The sequence below is a fragment of the Hypoxylon fragiforme genome (genome assembly GCF_022984875.1).
Source record: "Hypoxylon fragiforme strain CBS 206.31 chromosome Unknown GGS25scaffold_5, whole genome shotgun sequence".
NCBI lineage: Eukaryota > Fungi > Ascomycota > Sordariomycetes > Xylariales > Hypoxylaceae > Hypoxylon > Hypoxylon fragiforme.
Genome location: NW_026054760.1, coordinates 3,724,734 through 3,750,140, shown reverse-complemented (window position 1 = coordinate 3,750,140; position 25,407 = coordinate 3,724,734). Strand labels below are relative to the sequence as shown.

Genomic DNA, 25,407 nt, shown 5'->3' with positions numbered 1-25,407 from the left:
AATAGAATGGAAGTGCCTATCTAGTAGGTTAGCGGCCCCATAGGATTATCGAAGTCGAGGGCTTTCACTAAATTTTAGCGACGACGACGTATTGAATACCGGATAAATAGACTTCCTTCTGAAACTCAATATTTTCTAGCCGGCGAAATGATTCTAGGGCCTTATATTTTGCGGTATACTTTGTAATGAGACGTTCAAGTACTCTTCAGACAATCTATAGGCAATTAGGTTCACTTTAAGAACTGAGTAAGCACTTTTTAGCACTCCTGCTACAAAGCACAGAAAATCCATGTCACCAAAATCCTCATCAATGATTGTCTGAAAATGGCCGTGTTTGGCCGTCATATTCACACATAGCTAGTCGTAACGCTATCAAACCCAGCCCCCTAGGCAAAAGTGATAGTCCAATCCGCGCCAATTCTAGCGCCCACGCGTTGCACAATCGCAAAAGCAGCTCTGCTACCATCTGCCTTGTGGTAGTCGAGCGGCACCGAGACGGTTTTACCCTCAGACTCCACCACAACCTCCTTCTTAGAAGCCCAAGATGAGGGAGCACCGACAATAATGACCTTATCGACAGCAACACCGTGCATTTGCTTGAGCCACTCTCCCTCTTCTATGCTCTTGGTATCTCGGCCCTCCGCGTCGGTAGAAGTAAGTGTCGACCCCTCCAGCTTGAACGTGCGGTGGATATATTGACCCTTTTCGTAATCGAAAGAGTCACCATCATCCACATAAAGCTCTCCTTCAGCTTGGCCCTTCTTGCCAACTGCTACGACGAGGGTATAGTCGTCAAATTTCATGAGCTGAGCAGAGCGACGGGGCGTATCACGTCTGGGGATGATGTGTCCGCCGCGCATTAATACTGGGATGGTTTCGATCGGTGCTTCAACTGTCACCTGCTTACCCTTGGCTGTGGGAAGCTTCTTGTAACTGAAGTAATCATAGTAAACTTCATCGTCAGGGATAAATATATCCACTGTGGTTTTGTCCTTCTGCACAACTGGCTTAACAAGAAGCCCAGTTGATCCCACAAAGAATTGGTCATCAATGTCAAACCCGCCTTCCTCGCTGGGGTGTGTCCAGTATAATGGCCGTATGATAGGACTGCCATCTCTGTTGGCATGGTAAAACGCCGTGTACCATGCTGGAAGTAAGCTGTATCGAAGGCGTAAGGCCGATGTGATGATAGACCGGTGCGGCTCTGCGAGTAGGAAAGGTTCTCGACGACGGGCATCAATATGTGCGTGACCCCTGAAGAATGGATAGAAAGCGCCGGCTTGGTACCAACGACTTTGCAGCTCCAATTCGGGATTACCAAAGAAACCGCCGACATCCGCACCTGCGAAAGGGAAGCCCGAAATTCCCTGAGCGAGAATCATGGGGATGGCTGCTCCTAGATGCTCCCAGCTAGCTTGATTATCACCGGTCCACATCGCACCAAGACGTTGCGAGCCAGCGAAAAATGACCTAGTAAGTACGAATGGGCGTCGTAGCTCGCCTTTCTTTCGAGAAAGCATAGCTTCGTAAGTTGCGTTATGGAACGTCATCCCGTTTATGTTATGAACATCTCGATGCTCCCAATCTTCATAATGGAGATTGTCCTTCGGCATGGTGACTTCTGGTCCGTTGAAAACGGAGGGCTCGTTCATGTCATTCCAAATAAAGGTATTTTCCATGGTGCCTTTAAACTTGTCATAGTTGAAAAGGGATGACCACCACTGGATGGCAGCCGAATTGAAGGCATCAATCCAATGAGAAGATCCCGGCCAGCACCAACCATCGAAGATGTTACCATCCTTATTTCTGACGGCTAGATCTTTAGACTTGAGCTCGTCAGAAACATGATAACCTCCTGCATTTTTGATGTGCGGGTCGATAATGACAACCAGTTTTCTTCCGTGGGCATCCAGATGTTTACCCATGGCAATCGGATCCTTGAACATGTCTCCATCCCAAGTAAAGTATTTCTTATCATCAGTGTACTCAATGTCTAGCCAAATGACATCATACGGGATGTTATAACGGTCCATCTTACGGTCGACCTCCTTAACATCATCATCCGAGACATAGTTCCACCGGCACTGATGGTACCCCAGGGAAAATTCCTGAGGCAAAGCAGTAGTTCCTGTGAGCTCCGCGTAGTTTTTAGTGACATCGCGAGGGGTGGGGCCGAGGAAGACGAAGACATCCATCAGACCAGCCTCAGACATCCAATGAGTGTGGGTGTTGGTTTTGGCTCCGACTCCAAGAGCCAAGGGGTTCTTGGATTCTTTGTCTTTGGTGATATCAATCCAGGTTTCGGCAGCGTTGAGCCAGAAAACACCGACGGTTGAATCCTTTCGTTGCGCTTGCATGAAGGGGATTGCGCCGTACAGAGTCATTGGGCTATCGAGTACATACTCAAAAACATCAGAATTGTATAGTCTGTAGGGCTGTTCATAGTTGCCGTCGCCGCCGCGGGTCTCCTTCAAGGAAAGGGGGCCTGCGTGTTCTGGAATTCCATAAACGTGTTCGTAACCGACAAAGGTGATATCCAGAGCAACGCTCTCGGGGCCACGAGGCTTGGAGTCCGTGTTACCACCGAATGTTTCTTCCCACCAGGTACTCTCGTTTTCCGCAGGATTTACTTCAGGTGTCTCATCTTTCTTCTCTTCCTGCCCTTCTTCACCCTCCTTCTTCTCGGCTACTGGTTTTTCAACCTTCGGCCGCCAATGCTCCAAGTTCATCAAGCCACGATCATTGAGCTTGATCTGAGTAACACCATCCCGTTTGAATTCTATCGAGTATGGCTCGTAGGTAATATCGGCTTCGAATGCCAATTCTGGACCATACTTAATCTTTATCCCAGTCTTGCTTTCATGAGCCACCTGAGCATTCGTGTCGATATCTAATCCACCGACAATTGTCCACTTCTCAGCTTCATTATATCGCTCCTTTCTAGCTTTGCTGTTATGTCGAAGCTCAATATCCTTCTCTCGTCTCTTCTCCTCGTCAACGGTGACACGGGCTGTGCCCGACTTCAGGAAAGATATAGTAAGAGGTAGTCGGACAGTGTTTCCTTGTTCGTCAATGGCTTTGGAGATGGTGGCTTTGAATTGTCCATCCTTAAATGAGGCTTGCTCGGAAGGAATCTTGTAAGGTGCTTGCCACTCGGACCCTAGGGCAATGGCATTATCGGCGTATGCTCTATTCCTCTTGCAGAAGCCCGACTGGCTACATCTCTTGAAATCATTTTCCTTGACCGAAACTAAAACTTATTAGCTACGACACATAGGGGACTATTTTTTGGATGAAAGGTTAAGTACCTCCTGGGGTAATAAGAGCACATAGAAGGACAAGAAAATATAATAAAGTTGTCCATCTTAAGGACGGCGGGCTGCTACCGGCACCGACCATATTGGTCCCCTTGGCACGCCGCCTTTTGGGAAGATGATTGATGTCAACAACGGCAAAGAAGGGTATCAGTAGGAATTGAATTAAATCATAGAGCTACATGAATTTCCAGATCATGAAAAGATATGAACAATGCTTTCGCTGGGTGGAAAGCAATTGTGAAATATGAATTTGTGATAAAAGGCCAAAAGTGTTGAAGCAAGTTGTCCAAAAGATTAAACAACTGGAGCTATCTGTACCTGTGTACAACAAGGTAGCATTTAAAAGCTAGGTACATACACTGGCAGTGGCAGCCATCATCTAATCATCCCCACCACAGTATTGAACCCCAAATCAAAACCCGGAGTCCCTGGCTAGCCACATTGAACCAGGGTAAAATTGTATCCTTCAATCATCTTGATTGATGCTACCTAGTAGTTAGTTACTAGCCACATCCCGGCAATCTCCTATCATGATATTGATAGATCGAAAATTCGAAATAACTATTACTTACACATGGCAGTATTTACTATTTACCCCTACTAACTACCTAGAAACCTACATGTAGGCGGCTAATCCTCACCATCTCACAGCAGGTCATCGTGAATACCAATTACAACCCTAATCCGTTCCATAAGGAGCCTTTCGATATTGCTGTGCTCTTGTCTAAAGGAGATTACTCTTTATCTTCAATTTTGTCAAGAACACCTAAACCTTAGCCGAAATTTTAGTACACCCTAGATAAAATTCTAGGTACAAGGTAGCATCTACATATATCTGTAGCTAAAATACTACCTACAGGGTAGTACCTACAACTTTGATGCCCAAGACAGCTATTGGAGGGGAGCGCCACAATACGGCAGGTGGGCTCCAGCAGCCCCTCACCCCACCTTCCACTATATTCCAGATTTTCCTGAAAAGCGTCTTCGTCGCCCTTCTTTTACTCTTTTTTCCCTGGCAAAGCCTTAAGAATTTTACCATCGTCAACGGAGCTTTACCAAATCTCTCTTCTACTTCCGTCTCTACTTCAATATCTACTTTCACTACTACAGTGACTGCTACTCAATATCACTCCGTTGATACTACCCCGCAACACACCCAAACCCCTCCTTCACCAGAAACCAAAATGTCGGCAACTGAACAGACGTGAGTAAAATTTCAATGCTTTTAGCCACCTAAGATGGGTAATATACGAGAAATACTTTGGGGAAGGTGGGCTAACATACTCTCTACAGCTTCATCGCTATCAAGCCTGATGGCGTCCAGGTACTTCACCTCCTCATCGTAGAAGCGCTCTCGACATGATATTAACCCCGATTATTTTAGCGTGGCCTCGTTGGCAGCATCATCTCTCGCTTCGAGACTCGCGGGTAGGTGCTAACCACATATCTCGCCTTCATTCTTCATGATCTAACTCTGAGTATAGTTACAAGCTCGCTGCTATCAAGCTTGTTACCCCTGGCAAGGCCCACCTCGAGCAGCACTGTAAGTTACTACCCTTCTGTCACTTACTGATATTACAATAAGCTAATAAGTTGCTATAGACTCCGACCTCAGTGACAAGCCTTTCTTCGCTGGCCTTGTTGAGTGTATGCGACTATACCACCCATATATTGTGCGACTTTGGACGAAACTAACCCATTCTTAGACATGAACAGCGGCCCCATCTGCGCCATGGTCTGGGAAGGCCGTGATGCCGTCAAGACTGGCCGAAGTATGTCAGAAATCTCAGATGGTCACTTTGTATCAAGCTAACTGTTACTTTCACAGCTCTCCTCGGCGCAACTAACCCTCTCGCCTCTGCCCCTGGCACCATCCGCGTATGTTGAACCCCCTTATAAATCTAGGAATTTACAGCTAACAGTATGATAGGGTGACTATGCCTTGGTAAGCAGAATCTAGTGAAATGTTATCACCTGTGACATGTCAAGAAAAGACCTACCCATAAAGAGCCCTCGTCTACTTCTGATGAACCCCTATAGATTTACCGTGAGCACCCCTATAACTAACCATGACTTCTACAGGATGTCGGCCGCAACGTCTGCCACGGTTCCGACAGCGTCGAGAACGCCAAGAAGGAGATTGCTTTGTGGTTCAAGGATGGCGAGGTCGTTAACTGGGAGAGCGCCCAGGCCAAGTGGATCTACGAGAAGCCGTAAATGCTACCAAAAGGGGCCTATATGATGGAAGGCCATCTTCGTCCAGCTTGGAAAACTCCAGATCAAGCTACATGACAATGCTAGACCAAAAGTGCATATTCCAATAAATCGAGAGAAATCGTAAACGGGAACAAGTCTGATCTGCAGTGTGAAAAGTGCATGCATGTGAAGGACGGTCTAACAACCCGTCCAATACTTAATTGCTTTTCTTCTTCCATATCGAGCGCCGCAGGGCCACAAACCCCCTAGCCAGCCAGGGGGTTGCCCAGAGACTCAGTGCTATCCTAGGAACCAGTAGCATTTTGGTGATTGCGTAGGCGGCAGCGATCTGTATGCCAATTTTATACCCCTTTTCAGTGTTATCAACCGAGACAGCCTTCTTGACCTTGTGCCAAGCCGCCGCCTTGAGACTCTCGCTCTTGTCTCTAGAGACATCAGCATCACCATCACCTACCCCATCATCCTCCACCCCCTTCTCTTGCCTACCAAACCCAAACCAACCCCCCTTCCCCTTCCCACTCTCCTTCTTCACCTTCTCCATCTCCATCTCCTCCTTCAACCTTTCCTCCAGCCTCTCCTCGCCCCCCTTCCCCCCATCCTTCTTATCCCCCAATCCAAACCACCCCTTCTTCCGAAACCAACGCATATAACGCGCCAAACCCTCCTCGGCCCAGGCGGCCCAGGGCCCCAGAACCCACGAGGTAGGCACCCAGTCCATGCTGTGGAAGAAGTAGGCCAGTCCGAAGAGGGGCAGTATGGCGGTCGCTTCGTGCAGCACGAGGAAGGCGGCGACGTGGGAGAAGGGCGCGGAGCGCAGGCGTTGGAGGTAGGGGTGCAGGCGGCGGGGAAGCCAGCGGGATGCGCGGGAGAGGATTGCGTCGGCGCGGCGGGACTGGGATGAGGCTTTGGAGGAGGAGGGTGGTGGGGGTGCTTTGGTGGTGGATTGGAAGCGTTGAGGTCGGGGTTGTGGTTGGGGGGGTTGTAAGAGGCGAGGGCGAGGACGTAGGAGCGAGTGTGGCCGGGAGAGAAGTTGTCGGCGCATGATGCCTGCGCTGGGCGGCATTTTGAAGGGTTCCAAGGTTCTTTCCTTTTAGGTGCATACACTTATGCGGAAGGTTTTGAGGTGGCATTGAAGATCAGAGCCGGCAGAGTTGGTTTATATAATTTAAAGATGAAAATGAATGTGGAGCTCAGCTAAGGTCCGTACTAGGTAGTAGTGGTGGGGGGTAGAATGACGACACTATTGCTTACTTCAAGGTACCGGGGTAAGTAGGTAGGTTAGGTACTACTAGGTACTATAATAGTCTACTGGTTAGGTACTAATGTACAGCTTGTACCTGGCTTCATACACAAGACCACCACGTCAATGTTATTGTAAAATGGCAATGCTACTATTTGAGCTCAACCTGACTTGCTTGGTAGGTATGGTACCTAGTAGCTACGGAGCTTGCGCGCCAAGCCCCTTGGCCAGCATGCTCTCAGGTTGGAATCCCTTTCCCTCTTTCAAGACACCAGCTTTCCGAAGGATATCAACACATCTTTGAATAACCTTCAAATCGACACTCTCAGTCTTTCCAGCAAACCGTACAGTTTGCAACCATTCCCGTGCATCCGCTTCCGAATAATCCAGCTCGGTGCTAATGTACTTGACTGCCTCGTCCTTGTGCTCAGCAAAGTAGTCAATACCCTCATCCAGCTTCTTAAACAGCTCCTGCAACCTCGGATCCGGATTCCCGCCCGGCAGCAGCGAGTTCGCAGCCACGATCTTCCAGCTGCTCCACGGCGTGTAGATTTCGCCTACGCGGCGGATCTCCCCGCTATCGTAGTACCGCTTCGACGTGAAATGCTCCCACATGAAGAAGTCGGCCGAGCCGTCGTTAACCGCATTCCGGAGGTTCGCAAAGTTTTGCAGTATGACGAAGTCCGCGTAAGGCGACTCGCCGGGGGTCAGCCACCCTTGCTGATCCGCTAGCACGAACCCCATCACCTGGCTGCCGGAGCCGATGCGCGAGATCCCGATCTTGGTCCCCTTGAGAGAAGAGACGGATGCAATCTCAGGTCGCTTTGCACCGGTTGAGATGGCCCAGCCTGCATATATTTGTTAGACGCTCAAATTCAAGTATTCGCGAATGCCAATACTAGGTAGGTAGTGCAGTACATAGAGGTGTCTCAACGTAGGTCCCTACGATGCGGTAGCCGCCGTCGCCGGGAACGTCTTCCTTGCCCAAACCTGCAATCCAGGCTTCAGTGAGGCCGATGCCAACATCGATTTCGCCAGACCGGATAGCTATAATCATGTGGCCCGTTCCAGACGGGAAAGGGATCAACTTTGCGTCGAGGCCGAAATGCTTCTGTGCAAAGTAGAGCGGTGTTGAGAAATGCTCCGGCACAAAGCCGATCCGGAGGGGTTGCGCAGAATCGGCCATTGTTGCTATTCCGAATGATGGGTGTACTAGGTACGTACGTTATACAACTTCAATGCTGCGAAATGTCGTCGATGGGCAAGCACTTGACCTTGAAGTGAATATGTTAAGTTTATAGAAATAGATGAATAGATGAAGAACAAAACAACGCATGACGTTTTACAATCAATCGGGTGGGCAATTAACTATCAACGTGCAGCGGGTATGCGCGGGACGGCATAATGCGGATATTTACGTGCTTAGTTACCTAGTAGGTACTATTTGTCCAGGCGGTCGAGGCCCGAGGGACCTTGGGTACCGCTAAGAAAAATATAGGGGTCAGGGGCTTCATAAACGCTGGACTTCAATTCATTAATTGGCCCTACATACATATTTAGGTAGGTGCCTGCTAAACTAAGCACACCAACAAAAGGGTTCATCTTATCTATAGAGTTTATGTTTTTTAAAGGTTAGGTATCTATTAGTCTGGCCCGTTTGATGGAAATTCAATATTGTAAGATTAGGAGCAGGAGAAGGGGAAAGGGGGCTACATAAGAACATGGCAACTACTAGGTACAATACAATGCATACCTAACATAATAACCACCTCCTCCGAAACACGGATCTGACTACCATCACTTACTTAAATACATTATCATAGACCTTAATGTTCACTACGGTATTGGCATATTCACATGGATATTCATTAGTGTAATTATCTATTCGGTGGCCTGCCGCCATTGCCATATATAAACAAGCGATCCGTTCTCGACAACACCCTCGTTTAATGTCTTTCACGTACCTAAGGGACACCTTCGTTCCAAATCGGAATATCCTCTGCCTTGTATCATAGATATCCGCTATAGTCGAATTGCCCACCATGCCTAAGCGCCGCCCTATTGATCGTATTATGGCCGAGAGCAGGTCGTTACCAGTCGTGCCTCATCCCCGGTGTAGGTTCACCGGAAGCTTGCCGCATGAGATCAACTAATGTACCTGTCTGGAGTAAAATTGTTGACATATTTATGTGCTTAGACTAGAAGAACCCAAGAGGTCGCAGATCGATTCCTTATAAACGATCCCCTCTACGGCGCGTTACCAATAGCCACTGGGAAGGGTTTGCCCTTCTACCAGTAGAAATTCAGCTTATGATTTGGCCATTGATTGTTGCGGCGGGACGAGTTGTCCGTGTCAGTATAAAGTGGATGGGGGATACTTGGATATTGTTTGGGAGTCCTCCGCCAGTCACTCTACACATCAACCGCCAGTCGCGCTTCGAGACGTTCCGGTCTTATCAGGTGGCTTTTGGGACTGATTTAATACCTACGAGGGTCCTTTTTAACTACGACTACGACACATTATATCTTCAAACTCATATGCTGTCGCTCCGCTTTCTCAACAGAAGAGATCGCGCTAAAGTGAAGTGGTTATCCATTCCGGAGTACGTCCCCATCGGCCCTCACAGCAGGCTCGCAGGATCATGGCCGCAAAGGTTCCATGACACCCATCTATTACAGTGTCCAGGATTCTTCATGTCGCTCATGAGGCTTTCTACGCCACATACGATTTTATGGAATTCGTCGTGTCTGCTCACCAGATTCTACCCAGCTCTGCGCAAAATATCGGTGCGCACTTTTGATACCTGCAATAAGAATCCCTGTGATAACTGTAACAGATGCAAAAATTATCTTAGGTCTTACCAAAAACCCCTAATACTTGGCCATAATCGGAAGGTCCGTATACCGCTTTTGGGATACCTAGAGGGCGAGTCGGTCGAAGTAACGTTCAACTATCGTCGGTTACACTACTCTACCCTCAATACCATTATCAATAAGGATCATGCTCGCCTAGCTATCACGCTACACTGGGCTCTCAGTTCCAATGAACTGCTATTCTCACCGATATATTAATGCTATGGTATGGTCTGGTGGAACCGAGATACTCAGGCACATTGGAGGATCCCTACCTCAGCGTTACACTTGTCAGAGGTTGCTGGGTGTTGGTGTTTACAGATCAGTACCAGTATGTACAGTATGTGTATAAACAAGAAGCGTTCATAAGTCACCAAAATAGCTTTGCTTGGGTATTTGTAAATATTCCTACATCGTAGCGAAGGTGCAAGAACGGTTAAGCAATTGCCATTCCCGAGTCAGAACTTCCATCAAAGCGACTGTGACCCCGAGGAGCCGCATTGGTGGACATTCTTCTGATGCCTTGATCTGCATACTCTCTATCCTTAAACACATACCGATAGGTCCGCACAGGTTTATATCCAGTCTAACAACAGCAGCATTCATAATACGATCCGAACATCCGGGCGATGATATGTAGATCATCCAAAGGCCGCGGAGCCTAGGTACCCAGTAGTTGGCCTACTCTGTTCCAGGGAAAGCTGTCAAGGTTCCTCGTAAAGCGCTCATTTCTTTCTTTCACGAACAGGATACCCGAATTAGACTTTGACGGGATTACCGGGCATGCTACCTACCTAGTACTTTGGGAATAGCCATAGTTTTCCCCCATCGGCCATTAGGTAGGTAGATATATTTACATATTTCCACCTCTTATTAGGTACGTAGGCGAAGTAGCTACCTATCATGGTCATAAGTAATGCGAGCAAGCAAGCAAGGGAGCGGGAAAACAAGTTTTATGATTCTTCGCTGCTCTGCCCTAACCTGCTTCGTCGGCAGCAGCTTCCGAAGGTCTGGATCTCGCCGAGCGAGCGTGATGATATGTTACCTAAGGTGCCTAGTATGTATATGACGGCAGTTGCGCGGTGCGTGGATCGGATCGTCGCGGATAACGACCATACCATGCATACCATACGGCGCAGCGAGGTTCGAATCCCCCCCAGGAGGATAGGTCCCTACCTAGGCAGAATCCTGTGGAGTGTTGAGAGGCACGATCCAATGACACGGTATGAAGAGCGAGCGAAAAGGCATGCTGTAGCTTCCTTTGGGGGTTTTTTTTTTCTTTTGGGTTTTTTTTTTCTTTTGGAAATTACCTGTGTTCGTCCTTCGATGGGCGGCAGGCGTTAGGTGGTTACCTACAAGCGATGTCCTTTTACACGGCGGAAGTGCACCGGATAACGCGGCGGGAAGGACCGAGCAGAGATGGAGAGAGATTGGTGTAGATACCTATGTATATGTAGGATGTGTAGTTATGGGAGACGTGTGCTGTATGTATCCCCTTTTTCTTTCGCCAGACTTAGCAACCAGCTCGGGGATGATATGATGTAATTTAAGTACCTACTGTAGGTGCCATGGCATGATCTGACCTTCTACATATGTACTGTATATCTGTAGGTAGGTACGTATGCGAGGTACTTCCAAATTTCCCCGCGTTCTACATACATAGGTAGGTAGATACCTTATGTAGGTAAGATTGCTGCGCTGTTTTTTTCTTTGACGTTAAAGTTAAATGCGTCGACAGCATGGAGAGGGACTTTCGCTCGTTCAATGGTTAGATAAGTTAGGTACTAGACAGGTATGGTTTTGAGAGATATCCATAGGATTTCCTTTTAGGAGGGTTTCCTTTTTTTCTGCTTGAGTGATGGACTGTATCGTATGTAACGTGACTTTGAAAAGAAAATACATATTGGTAGATGATACGATATGATATCTTCGTCCCAAGCCACGATCTACCTCCCTACTATATACAAGCTGCCAGGGAAAGTAATTATCAAACCAGGGATTTCGAAACCCACTATCTCTTAAATAGTCGTATGGGGCCGTAAGGAGATTTGCCAGCAAGCAAAGTGTCAAAGAATAAGCAAGGAGGCGTTTGTGGGTTCCTGGGGCTTGCTATGATTTACATATCTATTCGGCTATTTCACCCTTAGCTAGGCTGTTACCAGGTACCGAGCACTCGGTAGCCACTTGAAACAAGCATTGAACTCCGCTAGGTAAGACCAAAATAGGTAGATTGCAGGTGGGTACGGTGTTTTTGTGTTATTAGATTAGTTATCTGTTCTCTGTTAATGCTGTTAAAAGGACTTCGCTGTGCTTTAGTTCGACTACAAGCCTATCAAGCTATCAAGGACCTACCTAGTACCTCATGTATTATACCTAAAAGCTTGCCTACTTACATTGATATCCATATGTAGGACTTAGCTGCACAATTACCTACATGTGTAGTACACATGTAGGTAGAACAATGTACAGCAGGTCTCTCGCTAACGGCTTCCTACGGCCGCGGGAGCGCCTTAGCGGGCGGCGGCGGCAGGTCATTAAATCCGCAGCAAAAGCCACCTCCGAACGCTCCAGTCAGAAGTGACGTTCGTTTCCAAAAAGGGTAATAAGGGGGGACAACGTCGCGACCGGGTGGGTGTTAGCTTTGGACGGGGGGCACGACATTCAAACTGCATGGTCCCTCTCCCCCGTCATTTGCTGGCGCTATGCATTGTCCTTTTGTTCAGCCGCAAGTAGTAAAGCAAAGCGGGAAAAATTCCCGGGGGGCACAGTTATTTTCTTTCTTAATTCTAGATCTGTAGATCTGTAGAAAGGACAGGAGGAGATTATTTTGATCCGAAAAATTAAAATAAAAGAATCCACGAAAGAGGGACCGAAACACCGCATCGCACGACCGACTAGGTAGGTCGATAGGCAGTAGATAGGTAATCGAATCTTGTGCTTTGTTCCTTACCTAGGTTTTCTTAGGCTCGTTTCGAGGTTGCAAAAGGACAACAATGTGTTCAAGGAGGGGAAGGGGCATTAGACAGATGGCCGTGGTAGATTTCCTCTTTCTCTATTTATTCCCATCGCCGGACATGGTCGACCGTGCTGTGGTCTCGGTAGCAAGCTAAGTCTGTGTTGTGTTGACTTTCATATTGATAATAATAATAATTATAACATTATTGTTTGGAAGGAAAAGAATCAGAAAGAAAGAAAGAATAAAGAAGAAAGGAAGAAAGACATTATGTATTCCAAGGGGAAGGTTCTCATCACCGGACTCAACGGCTACCTCGCCGGCCGAGTCGCCGAAGCTGCGCTGAGGGCTGGATATGACGTACGCGGCACCGTCCGAAATCTAGATGCCGGCGCCGAAGTACAGCAAGCGTTGTTGAGTCTGGGGTGTGGAGGCCGAGCCGAAGTCGTACACGTCCCCGATATGGCCGAACCTGGTGCCTTTGACAAGGCTGTAGTCGGTATGAACTTTTATTAAAGCCCGAAACCACCCTATAACATTGTTGTAGGATTACTATTGTGGGCTGAAGCTGACAGAAAGCCTTTATTTAGGATGTACTGCGATCATCCACCTCGCGTCACCTGTTAAAGAAACATGGACGATGGAGCCACGCAAGTTAGTCAAATATGCTCTAAGCGGCACCATGGGGGTTTTAGAGTCGGCATGGAACGCCGGCCCACAACTACGAAGCGTCATTTTTATGTCTTCAGCTGCCGCCATGTTCGATGTACCCCCTAAAACTGGCGTTTACACCGAAAAAGACTGGAACACGACCTCCGAGGAAGCTGTGGCAGAACTGGGCGCTAATGCTGGGGGACTGCACGCCTATTGCGCCAGCAAAACTGCCTCCGAGAGGGCGTTCTGGAGGTTTCGTGACGAGCGGAAACCTGCCTTTAGCATGACTACTATCCAAGCCACGTGAGCTATTTTCTTCCCGTGATGCATCAACAACTGCTGAATATCAGCTACGGAATACTTAAATGGAACCAACTGACACACCAGACGACAAAATAGATATTTCATCGGCCCACCCCTCGTACCCTGGAAAACCCAAGACGAGATCCCCTTCTCCCTGACCAACATCTGGAAGCTCTTGCAAAAAGCAGACATCCCAGGGCCCATGCTCCTCTACGAGTCCAGCATCGACATCCGCGACGTAGCGCGCGTGATCCTGTGGTCGGCCTCGCACCCCACCCAAGCCGACGGCGAGCGCTTCCTCTGCGCGTCCGCGGTGGGCGGGGCCCAGGCCATCGCAGACATCCTGAACCAGCACCGGCCTTCCTTCGGGGTGGCGAGGGGGGATCCGGGAGAGGGGTACGAGACGGGCTACGCGCCGGCGGCGAGTGGGATTATCGCGTTCGATGCGACGAAGGCGTTGCGGGCGACGGGGCAGGAGTGGATACCGTATGAGATGACTATCGTGGATACGGCGGATTTCCTGTTGAAGAAGTACCTCCAATGATACCTATGTTTAGGGTGGCGAAATGGGCGGGGGAGATATGTTTATAGTGGTGATGGAGTGAGCATAAGTCATATAGGTACCCAAGAAATATAGGTATGGCTAAAAGGCGTGAGGACTAAGGGGTATAGGGTACATATAGTCCTAGAACTCCCCCGGATCAAATCCCTTTTTGCCGCTGGGGTGTGTAGGTATCATCTTGTTTACACGAGTAGACTAGCTTCTTATTAACTGTATATTATTTAGTTTAATCTAAGCCTTTACCATGGGGCTATGAGATCAAATGCAGTTGTGAGAAGGCCAGATTAATCACCGTGAGGTTATTGTCGGCTAGGTGGTGATGGATATATGATTAATCAAGCGTGTGTGAAAAAAAGGTGTCAAGAGACCGCATATTATTCACATATCACCGCTCTTCTCCTACGCTTTTGCAAGAGCTGAGTTTCCCGTAGGTAATTGTGTAATCGAAATCATATGAACGATAGGGAGTGGCGAGGGTAACTTGGGGCTGATACACCACAATATCCATTATTACATGAAACCGCCTAGCCTAGAGATTACTAGGTGTCCGGTAAAGAACCATCGTCTAATTCCTGTATGAGAGAGAGCAAGCGTTACATTCATCCGCGACAAAGCCACACAAGGTGGGATGTAGACTGTGGTCATGCTTTAAGCAAAAGCCGGGCATTTTATTCTCTATCGTCTGCGACCGCATATTCCAGCGCGTTAGCCATGGCGAATCCATTGTAGTTGGGATAGATGTGAAGCAGTTTTGTTTCGTCTGAAGAAATGCTTGATTTATGTCATGCTTGAACTGTAGCAACTCGTGTACCATTTACAAGCCCTAAAGTTCATAGACTCATTCCAGTCAGCAGTACTCTTCGTCCCCCACGAAAAAGAATATGTTGTTGGCGTCAATTAGGCATGTCGATAGTGGACAACGTGTTGTTCAATGACCCGGAGATTACATCGCTGCCCGGAATAAATTTTCTGTAAGACAACAACGCCTAATGAATTGTAGGGTATATCATTCAGTATTTCCGAGTCACGCAAATTATTCGTTGCGCCTCTACACCGCGACTGTGAATACCCCCCTCCCTGAACCTGCATCAACACTATAATCCCGACCCATTTATCTAAATGCCAAGGTTCACCTGGCAGGTCCATGGTAGGGAAAAAGGTTCAACATTGAAGCTGTATAAGGGAAGGGCGATGGCTTTCCCTGTGACTAACGGGGACTTCGACTTCGTCTGCGACTACGACTTCGGTCTCTTCGATCTCTCTTATCCCGGTCTCTTCGGGACTCTGTACTTCTTTCACGACGACTTCGGCGTTCGCGATCGTGATCCTTATCACGATCGTTATCGCGATCGCGGTCCCTTTCGCGATACCGGTCACGATCTCGGTCACGTTCGCGATCACGATCCCTATCTCTGGCTCCTTCTCCGCGGTATCGATCACGAGATCTGTGGCGTTCACGATCACGGCTTCTATCCCTATCCCTGTCACGACGACGGCTACGGCTCCTAGTGCGGCTCCGCCGACGATCCCGTCGATCATCTTTCTCTCGATCACCATCCCTATCCCGATGGTCGTCTCTATCCTTTTCTCGGTCCCGTTCTCGGTACTTGTCGGCTGCTCGAGTATCGCGATCAACAGGCCTGTACCGATCAATCTCGTCGGGAACACGCGATCTCTTGATCTCAGGTGAGCGATCTCCTGTGCTACGTTTGTCATCGACACCAGGAACGGGTAGACCCTTTTCACGAGCCTCACGTTGCGCGGCTAAATATGCCTTCGCTTCTTGTTCGCGCTTCTTTATTTCGCCTTGCTTCCAAGCTTCGGCATCTGTTAGTTCAGGCTTACTAGAAGTGGCTGGTCGGGATCGGGATCGACTTCGGGCTGGACGCGATCGAATTCTTTCGGTTCGAGGCCTAGTTGAGCGAGACCTATCCCGGCGATCCTCTCGTCGTTCCGGGCGGACTGGCGAGCGACTTCGTGCACGTTTATCGCGATCTTCTCTACGCCTAGAGCGGCTCCTTTCTCTGTGGCCAGGCTTATACCTGTCATGCGAACGACTTCTGTCCTGCCTCTCTCGATGGGATCGTACGCGAGAACGGCTCCTATCTCGTTGACCAGGCCGGTAAAAGTCCCTGTCTCTATCAGGAACCCGGTCACGATCTCTAGAGCGACTTCGATCTCGGCGAGTTGATCTATGTCGTGATTTGCTTCGATCCTTTCGGTCGGATTTGGCGTGAGAGCGACTGCTGTCCCGAGCATGCTCGCGGTCGCGGTCCCGATTCTTGCGGCCATCTTCTGTACCACGCGATCGGTCGCGGTGATGATGGGAAGGAGCTGTACCAGCTTCTCCTCCTCGTTCATCCTTGGCTTTAGAATCCTTAGCATCCTTAGCATCCTTGCTTTCCTTGGCCCTTCTAGATTCGACATGTTCTTTGGATTCTTTAGAATCCTTAGCCTGGCTGGGCTCCTTTGCGGCTGTCTTCACCTCTTTCGTCTCCTTTGCATCCTCGGCATCTTTCGTGGAGTCCTTGGTATCGGCTTTAGCAAGCTCGGGTGTTTTCTTAGAATCCGAGTTCTTGACAGATTCGCGACGTATTGGCTGTATAGCAGAAGCAGGCTTGATTCGTCGAGGCGGGGGGGCAAGAGCCTCGTCAATCTCAAGTTCGGGTTGTTTGGCAGCACTCCTCTTGCTCTCCCGTAGTAAGTCCTCAAGAGCTTCGCGTTCAAGTCTCTCATGATCCTCCTTAGTGAGCTGTTTTTTAACCTCTTCAGGCTTACCACGACCTCTCTCTTCCCTAGGTGATCGTTCACGATGTCGGCGTTCTCTACTGTCGCGGCGGCGGCTGCGGCTGCGGTCTCTATCACGATCATGGCCCCGGTCTCGCTCACGATGACGCGACCGATCTCTAGACCTGCGCCGAGTATCTCGGTCATGGTCCTTCTCACGATCTCGCTCCCTGGCACGGCGACGTTCCTCTCTTTCCTTCTCGCGTTCGAGTTCGCGCTCTGCTTCCTTCTTCTCACGTTCGCGCCTTCGAGCGTCTCGTTCCTCTTTGCGTTTAGTTTCTGCCTTCTCCAATTCGCGCTCTCTCTCGCGCTCCCGTTTCTTTCTCTCCTCATGTTCAATCTTGCGCTTTTCTTCCAATATTTGCTCCTCCTTCACTCTCAGTTCCCGTCGGATCCGCTCACGCTCTTCTAGGCTATGGGCTGACTCGATAGCATATTCCGCATCTGTCTTGGAGCCGCGAATTTGCTCCTCCTTGGCAGCCTCGACACCGATCTCAGCTTGACGCAGTTCACGCATGCGCGCCTCGATACCCTTTACATCGATGAGTTGATCGAGAACTTCATTGGCCTTTTGATAAACGCCGGATCGATCTAGAGCGCCGTCGATAAGGGCGGCTGCCTTTCGGCGGTCTAAAGTCAAAAGTTGAGCAGGATTACGCTCCAGTTCCTGTTCGGCAACTTCGAGAATCGACTTGGTGACTTGAGCTTCGTAATCCTAAGAATTAGAGGCATTTAGTAAGCTAAATATAAATATATATACGCGTTGTGTATTTGCCATGATAACTTACACTCTGCTCGAACTTTTCCCAGACTTGCTTACGGATCGCGTCATATCCACCCTTCTTCTTGAAGCTATGCGCTAGTCCTTCAATCGCAGATCGCGTAGCAGAAGTTAGTGGAAGGTCTGAAGCCTTGAATTTTCGCGGCGTAAAAGCAGCAGTGCCGGGCGTTGGAACAGGTGTTTGCTCTGCTGAGGCCATGGTCGCGGCCGATGAGGCCGTCAGACCCAGAGACCAACGGTCAATAGATTCAGGAAACTAGCATGTGAAATTTAATATTCAAAGTATCGTGTGCGGCTTGAAATTCTCTATTTCAAAGGAATAATTCTACGAAGAGAAGACCATGAGCAATGGAATATGAAAAGGAAGTTCAATGTTGTTGAAAAAGGGAACTTTGACATAAAAGGTTTAAAGTTCGGAGACTTTCAAGATTGGCACTGGCAGCTTTGGCTTTGGATCCTTTAGGCACTTATGCTTAATCCTCAATTTCCATAACTTGGAAGTGGTCCGTGCATGAGCTTAGATAGAACCTGATTTGATTGGTAGTTTGCTTGGTGGCTTGAATCCATTGATTTCATAATTTCATAATTTATTCATGATTCCATGCATTAGATCAACCAGTCAGACTTCCATTCAAGTTTCATTCATATCGTTGACCTACCTACCTACCTAGGTACCTTCACACTCGACTTCCCACAAGCATCCTCTATTTCCGACTTAACCACCACTTCACGAGGTTCGCTGCCCTTTCTCACTAAGCTGAGATAGCCTCACGATATACGAAGATATCCCCCACGAGAAAGGCCGGTTGAGATATCACCACTCCACTCCAATCAATCACAATGGTGCACAGAGTCGTTTTCTGGTCAGGCTTCGGTATGGCCACACAAGATTGAACCTCTTGTCTCCTGGACTACAACTAACTAGCCAATAATAGGCGTCGCCGTCAACATCTGGCGACTCGGCCTGGAGATGCGCCCGTTCTTCAACAGAGGCTCTCTTTGGACCTACCCAGTCTTCGCCTCAGTTGGCGCAAGCTTTGGATATTGGCTACAGGGTGTCGACGACCGACAAGCGGCAGTTCTAGCAGAGCGCAAGCGAAGTATCATCGAGAAGAGGGCTAGAAAGGCGGCACGGGAAGCCGAAAACAACGGGGTAGCCGCATAAAGAGCATTCCCAACCTACTTGAATCAATCAATGTACATATAGTGGGGTTCACGGAATAAAGGGTCTACGATTTACAAGAGCAAGCCGACATATGAGTATGTTGTAGTTGCTTGTGAATACGGTAATTGACCGTTTAGATGGTCAACACGCCTCTTGTGCGATGGGATGGTATTGAAGGCTTCATACTGAAGGGGCTCGATACATTGGTAAAAGCCTCTTAGTCAGAAGATCCTGTCCTTGGCCTATCTATCTATCTCATTACCTGATTACTCTGGTTTCCTCGGGTTCAAGCTCTAGTTGGACTCTTCGAGTTTACGCAGCAAATCTGATACAGATGTAGGCTGTACCGTACCCAGTTCTGATAATACAAGTGACAGATACTTATCCGGAGTGGTGTCATACAACAGTCTGAAAGATGCGCCTGAGCTTCTTTCGGGATCGATCTCGTTGTATGTCAGGGAGTCGGTCGCAACTCTCTCCGTAATGTTGATCGTCTCACATAAAACAAGAACTGGTATACCCAATTCCTTTGCAGCGATGGCGATGTCACAAGTCCCTGAACTTGCGTACATGGATCCATTGTTGAACATGGCCTCAGCAGCAACCATCACTTTACTGACGCCTTTTAGATGCCATCTTAATCCACCAAAGTCGCCACTGTATGTCACTCTGATGCCTCCTGCGGTAAGGTTCTTTGCAAGCGTCTGGCCCTTCTTCTCGTATGGATCGTCAAGGACAGTGACTGTAAACTTCTTTTGCTCGATCAGACGGGCATGAAGAAGAGCACGTTCTACCATGCTGTTGCGGCCATAAGTCAACACCACGTCGTCTTCCTGAATCTTATCTGCGGCCTTCTCGGTGATGACAAGATCGGCCATGCTGATTCGCTCCTGTATGAAGGTGTCTATGCTGCTGCATAGTTCCCTCTTCGCCTCTTGCTCGGGCACATCTGGGTCGATCCTGCTTACTTGTAATTTGAGCCAACGAATCGCGTTTCCCATAGAAAAGCACATGGGTCGACATGCAGTAAGGTACTCTATTTGAGGATTCAGGACGTGTGGTGTTAAATGTCTTGCGAGCGTGTTCCCAGGGGGTGTGGTATAGGAATCAATAACCTGTTCGGCAATTAGCATATGTTAAGCATATATATTATATGTATATATGGGTGTTCATCTCCGTGAGCTTCAAGTACCTTTTTAAAGGCTAGTAAGGTAGCTTTCAGGCGTGTAATGCTTTCATCAATGGTGAAGGTAGCCATTTGCTGGCCAAGTGCCAAGACAGATGGATGGACATCTTTGTCTGCTTGTGTCATGGGAATTCTCTTAGCCATAGAAAGATGGCTGAAGCATTCGGGGATAGTAAACTTTGGTTCGGCCGGAGCGATAGAGGACAGTCCCTTAGACAATACTGGTCGCCCTGTTGCTCCTGGTGCAGTAGCCGAGTTGCCATCTTGTTTACCCTTCGCTTTCCCGCCCTTGACTTCGCCTACAGATGGGCCTTGTTGACCAGGTGATGAGGATACAGCAGATTCTACCTTGACCACTTCTTTTGTAGCCTTGACTTGTGCTCGTCTTGCAGCCTTCTCGGCCTTGGCTTTCGCTTTTAGCTCAGCACCAGAAGGTTTCTGTGGCTTCGAAGCGTCTACTGCCTCGCTCTTTGGACCATTTTCCTTCTTCGGAGGAACTTGGGGCTTCTCGGGCTTCTTAGCTGGCTGTGGAGTGGCCTCCGGAGCAGGTCCATCCTGTTCTGTTGACATGGTGAAGGATTCGTGATGATTGGTTTGGGAAGAATAGAATCTAGACCAAATAAGGCCCATGAAAGAAAAAGCCCTTGGATATGTGTGGGGGATCAATCGCAGGAAAAGGATAAGCACCTGAGAGGTGCGACTTTTCCTTTTTTCGCGATAAATCTCGGCACGCGCAAATGACAGAGGAGACCAAATAATCTTGAATTGGACTCGAAATTGAGTCACAACTTTTGAACGTGGGGTGCCATGCAAGGATTCAAACTTTAGATCGGCGCAAGCCACAGGGTTGGCGGGGTTCTTTGCATGGTATATTGTACATATGTATTTAGTCTATATTACATAAGTCATATGTATTTTAGGTTTGATTGAGCCACAACAGACTTTATGTAGTTTCACGAAAGTCCTCGTGACGCATGTTCATACTACTACTAATAGTAGTACATACTTTGTTTATATGTATACAAAGAATAAATTTACTTTGTTTATATGTATACAAAGAATAAATTACATACTAGGTATGTATTCACATAAACATTGAAAGTGTGTACAACAAAGATATCTATTCAATGACGATGTAATAAATCCGTACATTGTAGTTACCCGCTAAGGTGCCTAACCTAGATATTTGTATATCAGGTTGGAATGGACTGTCTGCATCGTTTGATTCACAGTCTACAGGGCATGCCCCTTGATATCTTAAATCCCAAGGTCAGCATTGAATCAGGAAGGGGTAACTAGGTGTTATCTTCGCTGACAAAGGACGACGAATGAAGCCTAGTGAAGCATTAACACGATATGTACGCTATATATCTGCCGTATAGAGATATGTCCGCTATAACAATTTCGGGGTTTACTAAACAGTTGACCTTGGATGATACCGACAAAACCCCACCTCCCCCTCTCACAGAGTCACAGCTCGGATTATGTATGTTCATGTACCTAGGTACATATCTCGGTAAGGTTTGACATCAACTTTATATTGTACCACCTACATACCTACGTAAGGTAAGACCATCCGAGAGTGAACCAAGTAGCAGGAGAGGGATCAACTAAACGTCATCAATGTATGTATTTACCCGCGTCCGTATCCGGCGCTAACTCGTACTCGCCAACTTTCAAGTACCTAGTAACGACCCCGCGTTTCCAAGGCATCATCTCCCGATTACTTGGTACTGTTAGAACTGTCTCGACCCGAGAAAGAAGTAAAGGTAACCATCCTTACCGATCTAATAACAACATTGATGCTACCAAGTACCGAGGGTTGGTCACCACATGCAAGTTACATGTTCACGATAGTCTCCCAAGTCATCTTGTTTCTATAATCTACAAAGTCTATACCTGTTTATACTATATATTCAGTCAGACCCCCTTTTAAAAGTCATCTCATCTCGAAGACACCTGCAGACAGATACAGTATACCTATACCTATATATATACATATATTCCAAGGTTGCAATCCGTGAACTTGTCGCAGTGTCTCAAGATGTCTACCAAACACTTCATCAATGATCCCACTCTGTTGGTAAATTCAGCTCTCCAGAGCCTTGCCTTGACTAATCCTTCCGTCGCTTTGGACACCGAGAACAAGATTGTTTACAGAAGACCCAGCCATGCACCATCTCAAGTGTCCATAATCAGCGGAGGTGGTAGTGGACATGAGCCCAGTTTCGGTGCTTTTGTTGGCTCTGGTCTACTTTCCGCTGCCGTTGCTGGAACCATCTTTGCGTCGCCAAGTGCAGAGCAGATACGCAAGGCCATAACTTCAAGGGTAGATACCGACAAGGGCGTGCTAGTCACAGTCATGAACTACACCGGAGACGTCCTGAACTTTGGTATGGCCGTCGAAAAAGCCAAGGCTGCCGGCTTGAAGGTCGAAATGGTTGTTGTTGGCGATGACGTTGGCGTTGGAAGAGAAAAGGGAGGCAAGGTGGGTAGAAGGGGAATCGCCGGGACGGTGCTAGTGCACAAAATATCCGGCGCTCTTGCGGCACAGGGACGCAGTATCGAGGAGGTTTACCGCGTCGCCAAGCTTACAGCAGACAACCTCGTAAGCGTCGGAGCTAGCCTTAAGCATGTACATGTGCCTGGGAGGGCGTTGGTAGACACGAACCCCGCCGAAAATCTCCAAGACGGCGAGGTGGAGGTCGGAATGGGAATTCACAACGAAGCAGGTTCAGGACGCGCCAAGGTTGAACTACCAGAGCTTGTGAGCACGATGCTGTCACAGCTACTGGACCAAGGCGATAAGGATCGGGCATTCCTCAATGTGAACTCTAACGAAGTAGTCCTTCTCGTGAATAACCTCGGAGGAGTTAGTGTCCTTGAGTTAGGTGGCATCACGACAGAAGTTGTGAAGCAATTAGGATCATGGGGCATCCAACCAGTAAGAATATTGAGTGGAACTTACAGTAAGCGAATTCCATTGTCGTTCTCAGAAACTCCTTCGGGCTCAGCTGAGGGCCCCATACTTCTAAGTCATGATCTTAGATCGCGATTTTAGATCATAGAACAAAGTAACAAACACTAACAATCTTATAGTGACGAGTCTGAATGGACTTGGATTCAGCATTTCGCTGCTGAATGTCGTCAACACGGATATTGGTGGACCGAGTATGATCGAGCTGTTGGACTACCCTTGCGAGGCTACAGGGTGGGCGGCACCGATACAGAAAACCACCTGGGAAGCAAAAAACAGTGCCACCAGGGAAGACGCAACGGGAACCGATTCAAGTGTCAAGTCAAGCGGCCTCAAGACCAACGCAAACGCATTTAGCAGCATCTTAGCTTCAGGACTACAGGCTGTTATTGCTGCTGAGCCAGAGGTTACGAGATACGATACCGTGGTTGGGGACGGCGATTGTGGCATCGGCTTGAAGCGTGGCGCCCAAGGTAAGTCATTACCACATACGGTTGAGTGCAATTGGAAGCTAACAGTACTGCAGCTATTCTCAAACACATAACAGAAAATGCAGCAACGGGAGACGTTGTGGTCGATGTCGCTCATATCGTCTCTGTTGTCGAGACGGAGATGGATGGTACTTCAGGAGCGTTATTTGCCATCTTCCTCAACGCGCTTGTGCACTCCCTCCGAGTGCTTTCACCCGGGGAGGCCACTTCGCAAGTCTGGGCCGGTGCCCTCAAGCAGAGTTGTGACGCGCTGTCTAAATATACACCAGCCGGGCCAGGTGATCGCACAATTATTGATGCCTTGTATCCTTTCGTTGAGGTCCTTGGGAAGACGGGTAGTCTCAAGAAGGCTGCCGAAGCCTCAAAGAAAGGCGCTGAAGACACCAAGGGTATGGCCCCCAGCCTAGGACGAGCGGTATATGTTGGAGGATCCGGATTCGAGCAAGTGCCCGACCCTGGCGCTTGGGGTCTGGCATGCTTTTTCTTGGGGCTGGCCGGGATAAAATCTGAAGATGACAGTTGGGTTGCTATATAATCAGTTTCTTTTCTCACGGGGTTTGTATTGATAACACGGAACGGGTGGAATGCTCAAGACACATAATCAGATTCAGGTAGCGTCAGCTCTCTCATTAATGCCACGGCTAGATATTGTATCTTTTCCCTCCATGCTAAGCCCATTCTCTCAGCTGCGTCGCAGTTTAAGCTGGCCAGCATGTCCATAATGACCGTACCCTGGAAGATGGATAAACAATCTGCATCAAAATGCCGTCCCAACCTTCGAGACCTGGTCTTCCTGTTTTGGACATCCCATGGAAAAGATCATGCCGTGTAGAATGCGTTAGAGTACAAAGTAGCTAGAACTCATTTCCAATCATCTAGCTGAGCAAAACTAGAATAACCGAGTCTCCTCGTAAGAACCTATAAAAAGGATCAGCATATTAATATTTCCACCACCAAGTCAGGATATGGATATAGAACAATAACAAACATACATCTTGCTAATAAACCGATCCTTGTTAACGGGCCTTCCCTTCTTTCCGTTGGAGAGTTTGGGGGTCTCGGTCCACATCTCCTTGACGTTCTCCAGCACCATGTTGCAATGTCGATCAAAGGCCTTGACGCGAGCGAGAAGCTTGCGGTTGTTGCGACACGAGATGAGAACTTGGGTATGGCTTCGGACGGCGGTCTGTAGAATGGATAGAGGACCGGCACTGAACTCGTGTTCCTCGAGCAAGGAAATCTCGTATTCACTGTTTGTTTGGTTTGGCACATGGTTAGTTATAGATCAACGAAGCTGCGAGCTACGCTGGGAATGGAGAGTGCGTACGTTAATTCGTTGCGCGGCTTCGTGAGAAGCTCCCTACAAAGCGGATTGTTAGCTTGTTATCATGAAAGGGATATTTGTTATTGGTAAGTCTTGATCTTACTGAATCTTTGCGTCCGCCATGGTGGTTTTGAGGTATTCGGTTTGGGGGTATGTAGGATAGAAGTGGAATGGGAGTGAGTGGTTGGACTACAACGAATGTATCGGTAGTAAATAGATTGACGCAAGGCTGAGAAATTCAAGATGGAAGATGCAGCATGCGACTTTAGAAAAGTTAATAAATATGGTCTAATTCTCGTTAGAAGAATAACTTGAATAGGCTCTCCACTTCGATGCATTGCTAGATCAAGGCTAAAGGTATTTTAGTACTAGTGCAGTACTACCTTAGTACATGTAGTAGGTAAGTACATGGTATTTTGTACTTATAATAAAAATTCAGGACTAAAAAGCAACATTTGAACATTTTGAACTTCAAGAATTGCTACCAAATCACCAATTCAATGTATATCGACATGTATTGTATATACATAACAGCTACGACTTAACTCTAAACCATCATTGAGGTCCCCCCAACCTAACTTCCTCGATGGGCATATA

The 25,407-nt window shown here is 48.1% G+C and overlaps 10 protein-coding genes across 10 annotated transcripts; 4 read left to right on the top strand and 6 right to left on the bottom strand.

Annotated features, from left to right (window-relative positions):
• Positions 1-3: 3 nt before the first annotated feature.
• On the bottom strand, positions 4-3,641 carry GGS25DRAFT_492986 (glycoside hydrolase family 31 protein). Its single transcript, XM_049261229.1, has 3 exons — positions 3,309-3,641; positions 362-3,250; positions 4-246 (listed from the first exon to the last, which is right to left on the bottom strand). Exons 1-2 carry the CDS (start codon positions 3,397-3,399, stop codon positions 387-389), a joined length of 2,955 nt encoding a protein of 984 aa, XP_049117244.1. The 5' UTR covers positions 3,400-3,641; the 3' UTR covers positions 4-246; positions 362-386.
• A 643-nt stretch (positions 3,642-4,284) lies between these two features.
• On the top strand, positions 4,285-5,665 carry GGS25DRAFT_492983 (nucleoside diphosphate kinase). The gene is made up of 9 exons (XM_049261228.1): positions 4,285-4,521; positions 4,611-4,641; positions 4,702-4,745; positions 4,802-4,860; positions 4,920-4,964; positions 5,024-5,089; positions 5,146-5,195; positions 5,248-5,262; positions 5,400-5,665. Exons 1-9 carry the CDS (start codon positions 4,502-4,504, stop codon positions 5,532-5,534), a joined length of 465 nt encoding a protein of 154 aa, XP_049117243.1. The 5' UTR covers positions 4,285-4,501; the 3' UTR covers positions 5,535-5,665.
• On the bottom strand, positions 5,645-6,753 carry GGS25DRAFT_304041 (uncharacterized protein). Its single transcript, XM_049257672.1, has one exon. It carries the CDS (start codon positions 6,595-6,597, stop codon positions 5,731-5,733), a length of 867 nt encoding a protein of 288 aa, XP_049117242.1. The 5' UTR covers positions 6,598-6,753; the 3' UTR covers positions 5,645-5,730.
• A 39-nt stretch (positions 6,754-6,792) lies between these two features.
• Positions 6,793-8,144, bottom strand: GGS25DRAFT_492979 (periplasmic binding protein-like II). Its single transcript, XM_049261227.1, has 2 exons — positions 7,693-8,144; positions 6,793-7,622 (listed from the first exon to the last, which is right to left on the bottom strand). Exons 1-2 carry the CDS (start codon positions 7,958-7,960, stop codon positions 6,973-6,975), a joined length of 918 nt encoding a protein of 305 aa, XP_049117241.1. The 5' UTR covers positions 7,961-8,144; the 3' UTR covers positions 6,793-6,972.
• Positions 8,145-12,680: 4,536 nt separating this feature from the next.
• Positions 12,681-14,694, top strand: GGS25DRAFT_303922 (NAD(P)-binding protein). The gene is made up of 3 exons (XM_049257671.1): positions 12,681-13,079; positions 13,171-13,537; positions 13,634-14,694. Exons 1-3 carry the CDS (start codon positions 12,851-12,853, stop codon positions 14,079-14,081), a joined length of 1,044 nt encoding a protein of 347 aa, XP_049117240.1. The 5' UTR covers positions 12,681-12,850; the 3' UTR covers positions 14,082-14,694.
• GGS25DRAFT_303909 (complex proteins associated with Set1p component shg1-domain-containing protein) lies at positions 14,694-18,095 on the bottom strand. The gene is made up of 2 exons (XM_049257670.1): positions 17,675-18,095; positions 14,694-17,601 (listed from the first exon to the last, which is right to left on the bottom strand). The coding sequence occupies exons 1-2, from the start codon at positions 17,864-17,866 to the stop codon at positions 15,307-15,309; spliced, it is 2,487 nt and encodes an 828-aa protein (XP_049117239.1). The 5' UTR covers positions 17,867-18,095; the 3' UTR covers positions 14,694-15,306.
• Positions 18,096-18,507: 412 nt separating this feature from the next.
• GGS25DRAFT_522272 (uncharacterized protein) lies at positions 18,508-18,832 on the top strand (the record flags this gene model as incomplete). Its single annotated transcript, XM_049264200.1, has 2 exons — positions 18,508-18,541; positions 18,603-18,832. 2 exons carry the CDS (start codon positions 18,508-18,510, stop codon positions 18,830-18,832), a joined length of 264 nt encoding a protein of 87 aa, XP_049117238.1.
• Positions 18,833-19,125: 293 nt separating this feature from the next.
• On the bottom strand, positions 19,126-20,588 carry GGS25DRAFT_522271 (nagb/rpia/CoA transferase-like protein; the record flags this gene model as incomplete). Its single annotated transcript, XM_049264199.1, has 2 exons — positions 19,126-19,947; positions 20,025-20,588. The coding sequence occupies 2 exons, from the start codon at positions 20,586-20,588 to the stop codon at positions 19,126-19,128; spliced, it is 1,386 nt and encodes a 461-aa protein (XP_049117237.1).
• A 1,216-nt stretch (positions 20,589-21,804) lies between these two features.
• GGS25DRAFT_303788 (dihydroxyacetone kinase) lies at positions 21,805-24,219 on the top strand. Its single transcript, XM_049257668.1, has 3 exons — positions 21,805-22,987; positions 23,118-23,468; positions 23,522-24,219. Exons 1-3 carry the CDS (start codon positions 22,063-22,065, stop codon positions 24,019-24,021), a joined length of 1,776 nt encoding a protein of 591 aa, XP_049117236.1. The 5' UTR covers positions 21,805-22,062; the 3' UTR covers positions 24,022-24,219.
• On the bottom strand, positions 24,094-25,135 carry GGS25DRAFT_492958 (small nuclear ribonucleoprotein Sm D2). The gene is made up of 4 exons (XM_049261226.1): positions 24,914-25,135; positions 24,814-24,846; positions 24,479-24,736; positions 24,094-24,404 (listed from the first exon to the last, which is right to left on the bottom strand). Exons 1-4 carry the CDS (start codon positions 24,931-24,933, stop codon positions 24,362-24,364), a joined length of 354 nt encoding a protein of 117 aa, XP_049117235.1. The 5' UTR covers positions 24,934-25,135; the 3' UTR covers positions 24,094-24,361.
• Positions 25,136-25,407: the final 272 nt, after the last annotated feature.

Coding starts and splice junctions, on each gene's coding strand:
- GGS25DRAFT_492986 (XM_049261229.1), bottom strand. CDS start 3,399: ATGGTCGGTGCCGGTAGCAGCCCGCCGTCCTTAAGATGGACAACTTTA. Junction 3,251..3,308: donor TGCTCTTATTACCCCAGGAG/GTACTTAACCTT, acceptor AATAAGTTTTAG/TTTCGGTCAAGGAAAATGAT.
- GGS25DRAFT_492983 (XM_049261228.1), top strand. CDS start 4,502: ATGTCGGCAACTGAACAGAC. Junction 4,642..4,701: donor TCAAGCCTGATGGCGTCCAG/GTACTTCACCTC, acceptor CGATTATTTTAG/CGTGGCCTCGTTGGCAGCAT. Junction 5,090..5,145: donor TGCCGTCAAGACTGGCCGAA/GTATGTCAGAAA, acceptor TTACTTTCACAG/CTCTCCTCGGCGCAACTAAC.
- GGS25DRAFT_304041 (XM_049257672.1), bottom strand. CDS start 6,597: ATGCCGCCCAGCGCAGGCATCATGCGCCGACAACTTCTCTCCCGGCCA.
- GGS25DRAFT_492979 (XM_049261227.1), bottom strand. CDS start 7,960: ATGGCCGATTCTGCGCAACCCCTCCGGATCGGCTTTGTGCCGGAGCAT. Junction 7,623..7,692: donor CTACGTTGAGACACCTCTAT/GTACTGCACTAC, acceptor AAATATATGCAG/GCTGGGCCATCTCAACCGGT.
- GGS25DRAFT_303922 (XM_049257671.1), top strand. CDS start 12,851: ATGTATTCCAAGGGGAAGGTTCTCATCACCGGACTCAACGGCTACCTC. Junction 13,080..13,170: donor CTTTGACAAGGCTGTAGTCG/GTATGAACTTTT, acceptor GCCTTTATTTAG/GATGTACTGCGATCATCCAC. Junction 13,538..13,633: donor ATGACTACTATCCAAGCCAC/GTGAGCTATTTT, acceptor ACGACAAAATAG/ATATTTCATCGGCCCACCCC.
- GGS25DRAFT_303909 (XM_049257670.1), bottom strand. CDS start 17,866: ATGGCCTCAGCAGAGCAAACACCTGTTCCAACGCCCGGCACTGCTGCT. Junction 17,602..17,674: donor GGGAAAAGTTCGAGCAGAGT/GTAAGTTATCAT, acceptor TCTAATTCTTAG/GATTACGAAGCTCAAGTCAC.
- GGS25DRAFT_303788 (XM_049257668.1), top strand. CDS start 22,063: ATGTCTACCAAACACTTCATCAATGATCCCACTCTGTTGGTAAATTCA. Junction 22,988..23,117: donor AATATTGAGTGGAACTTACA/GTAAGCGAATTC, acceptor ACAATCTTATAG/TGACGAGTCTGAATGGACTT. Junction 23,469..23,521: donor CTTGAAGCGTGGCGCCCAAG/GTAAGTCATTAC, acceptor ACAGTACTGCAG/CTATTCTCAAACACATAACA.
- GGS25DRAFT_492958 (XM_049261226.1), bottom strand. CDS start 24,933: ATGGCGGACGCAAAGATTCA. Junction 24,847..24,913: donor ATGGCGGACGCAAAGATTCA/GTAAGATCAAGA, acceptor TCCGCTTTGTAG/GGAGCTTCTCACGAAGCCGC. Junction 24,405..24,478: donor GATCGGTTTATTAGCAAGAT/GTATGTTTGTTA, acceptor TCCTTTTTATAG/GTTCTTACGAGGAGACTCGG.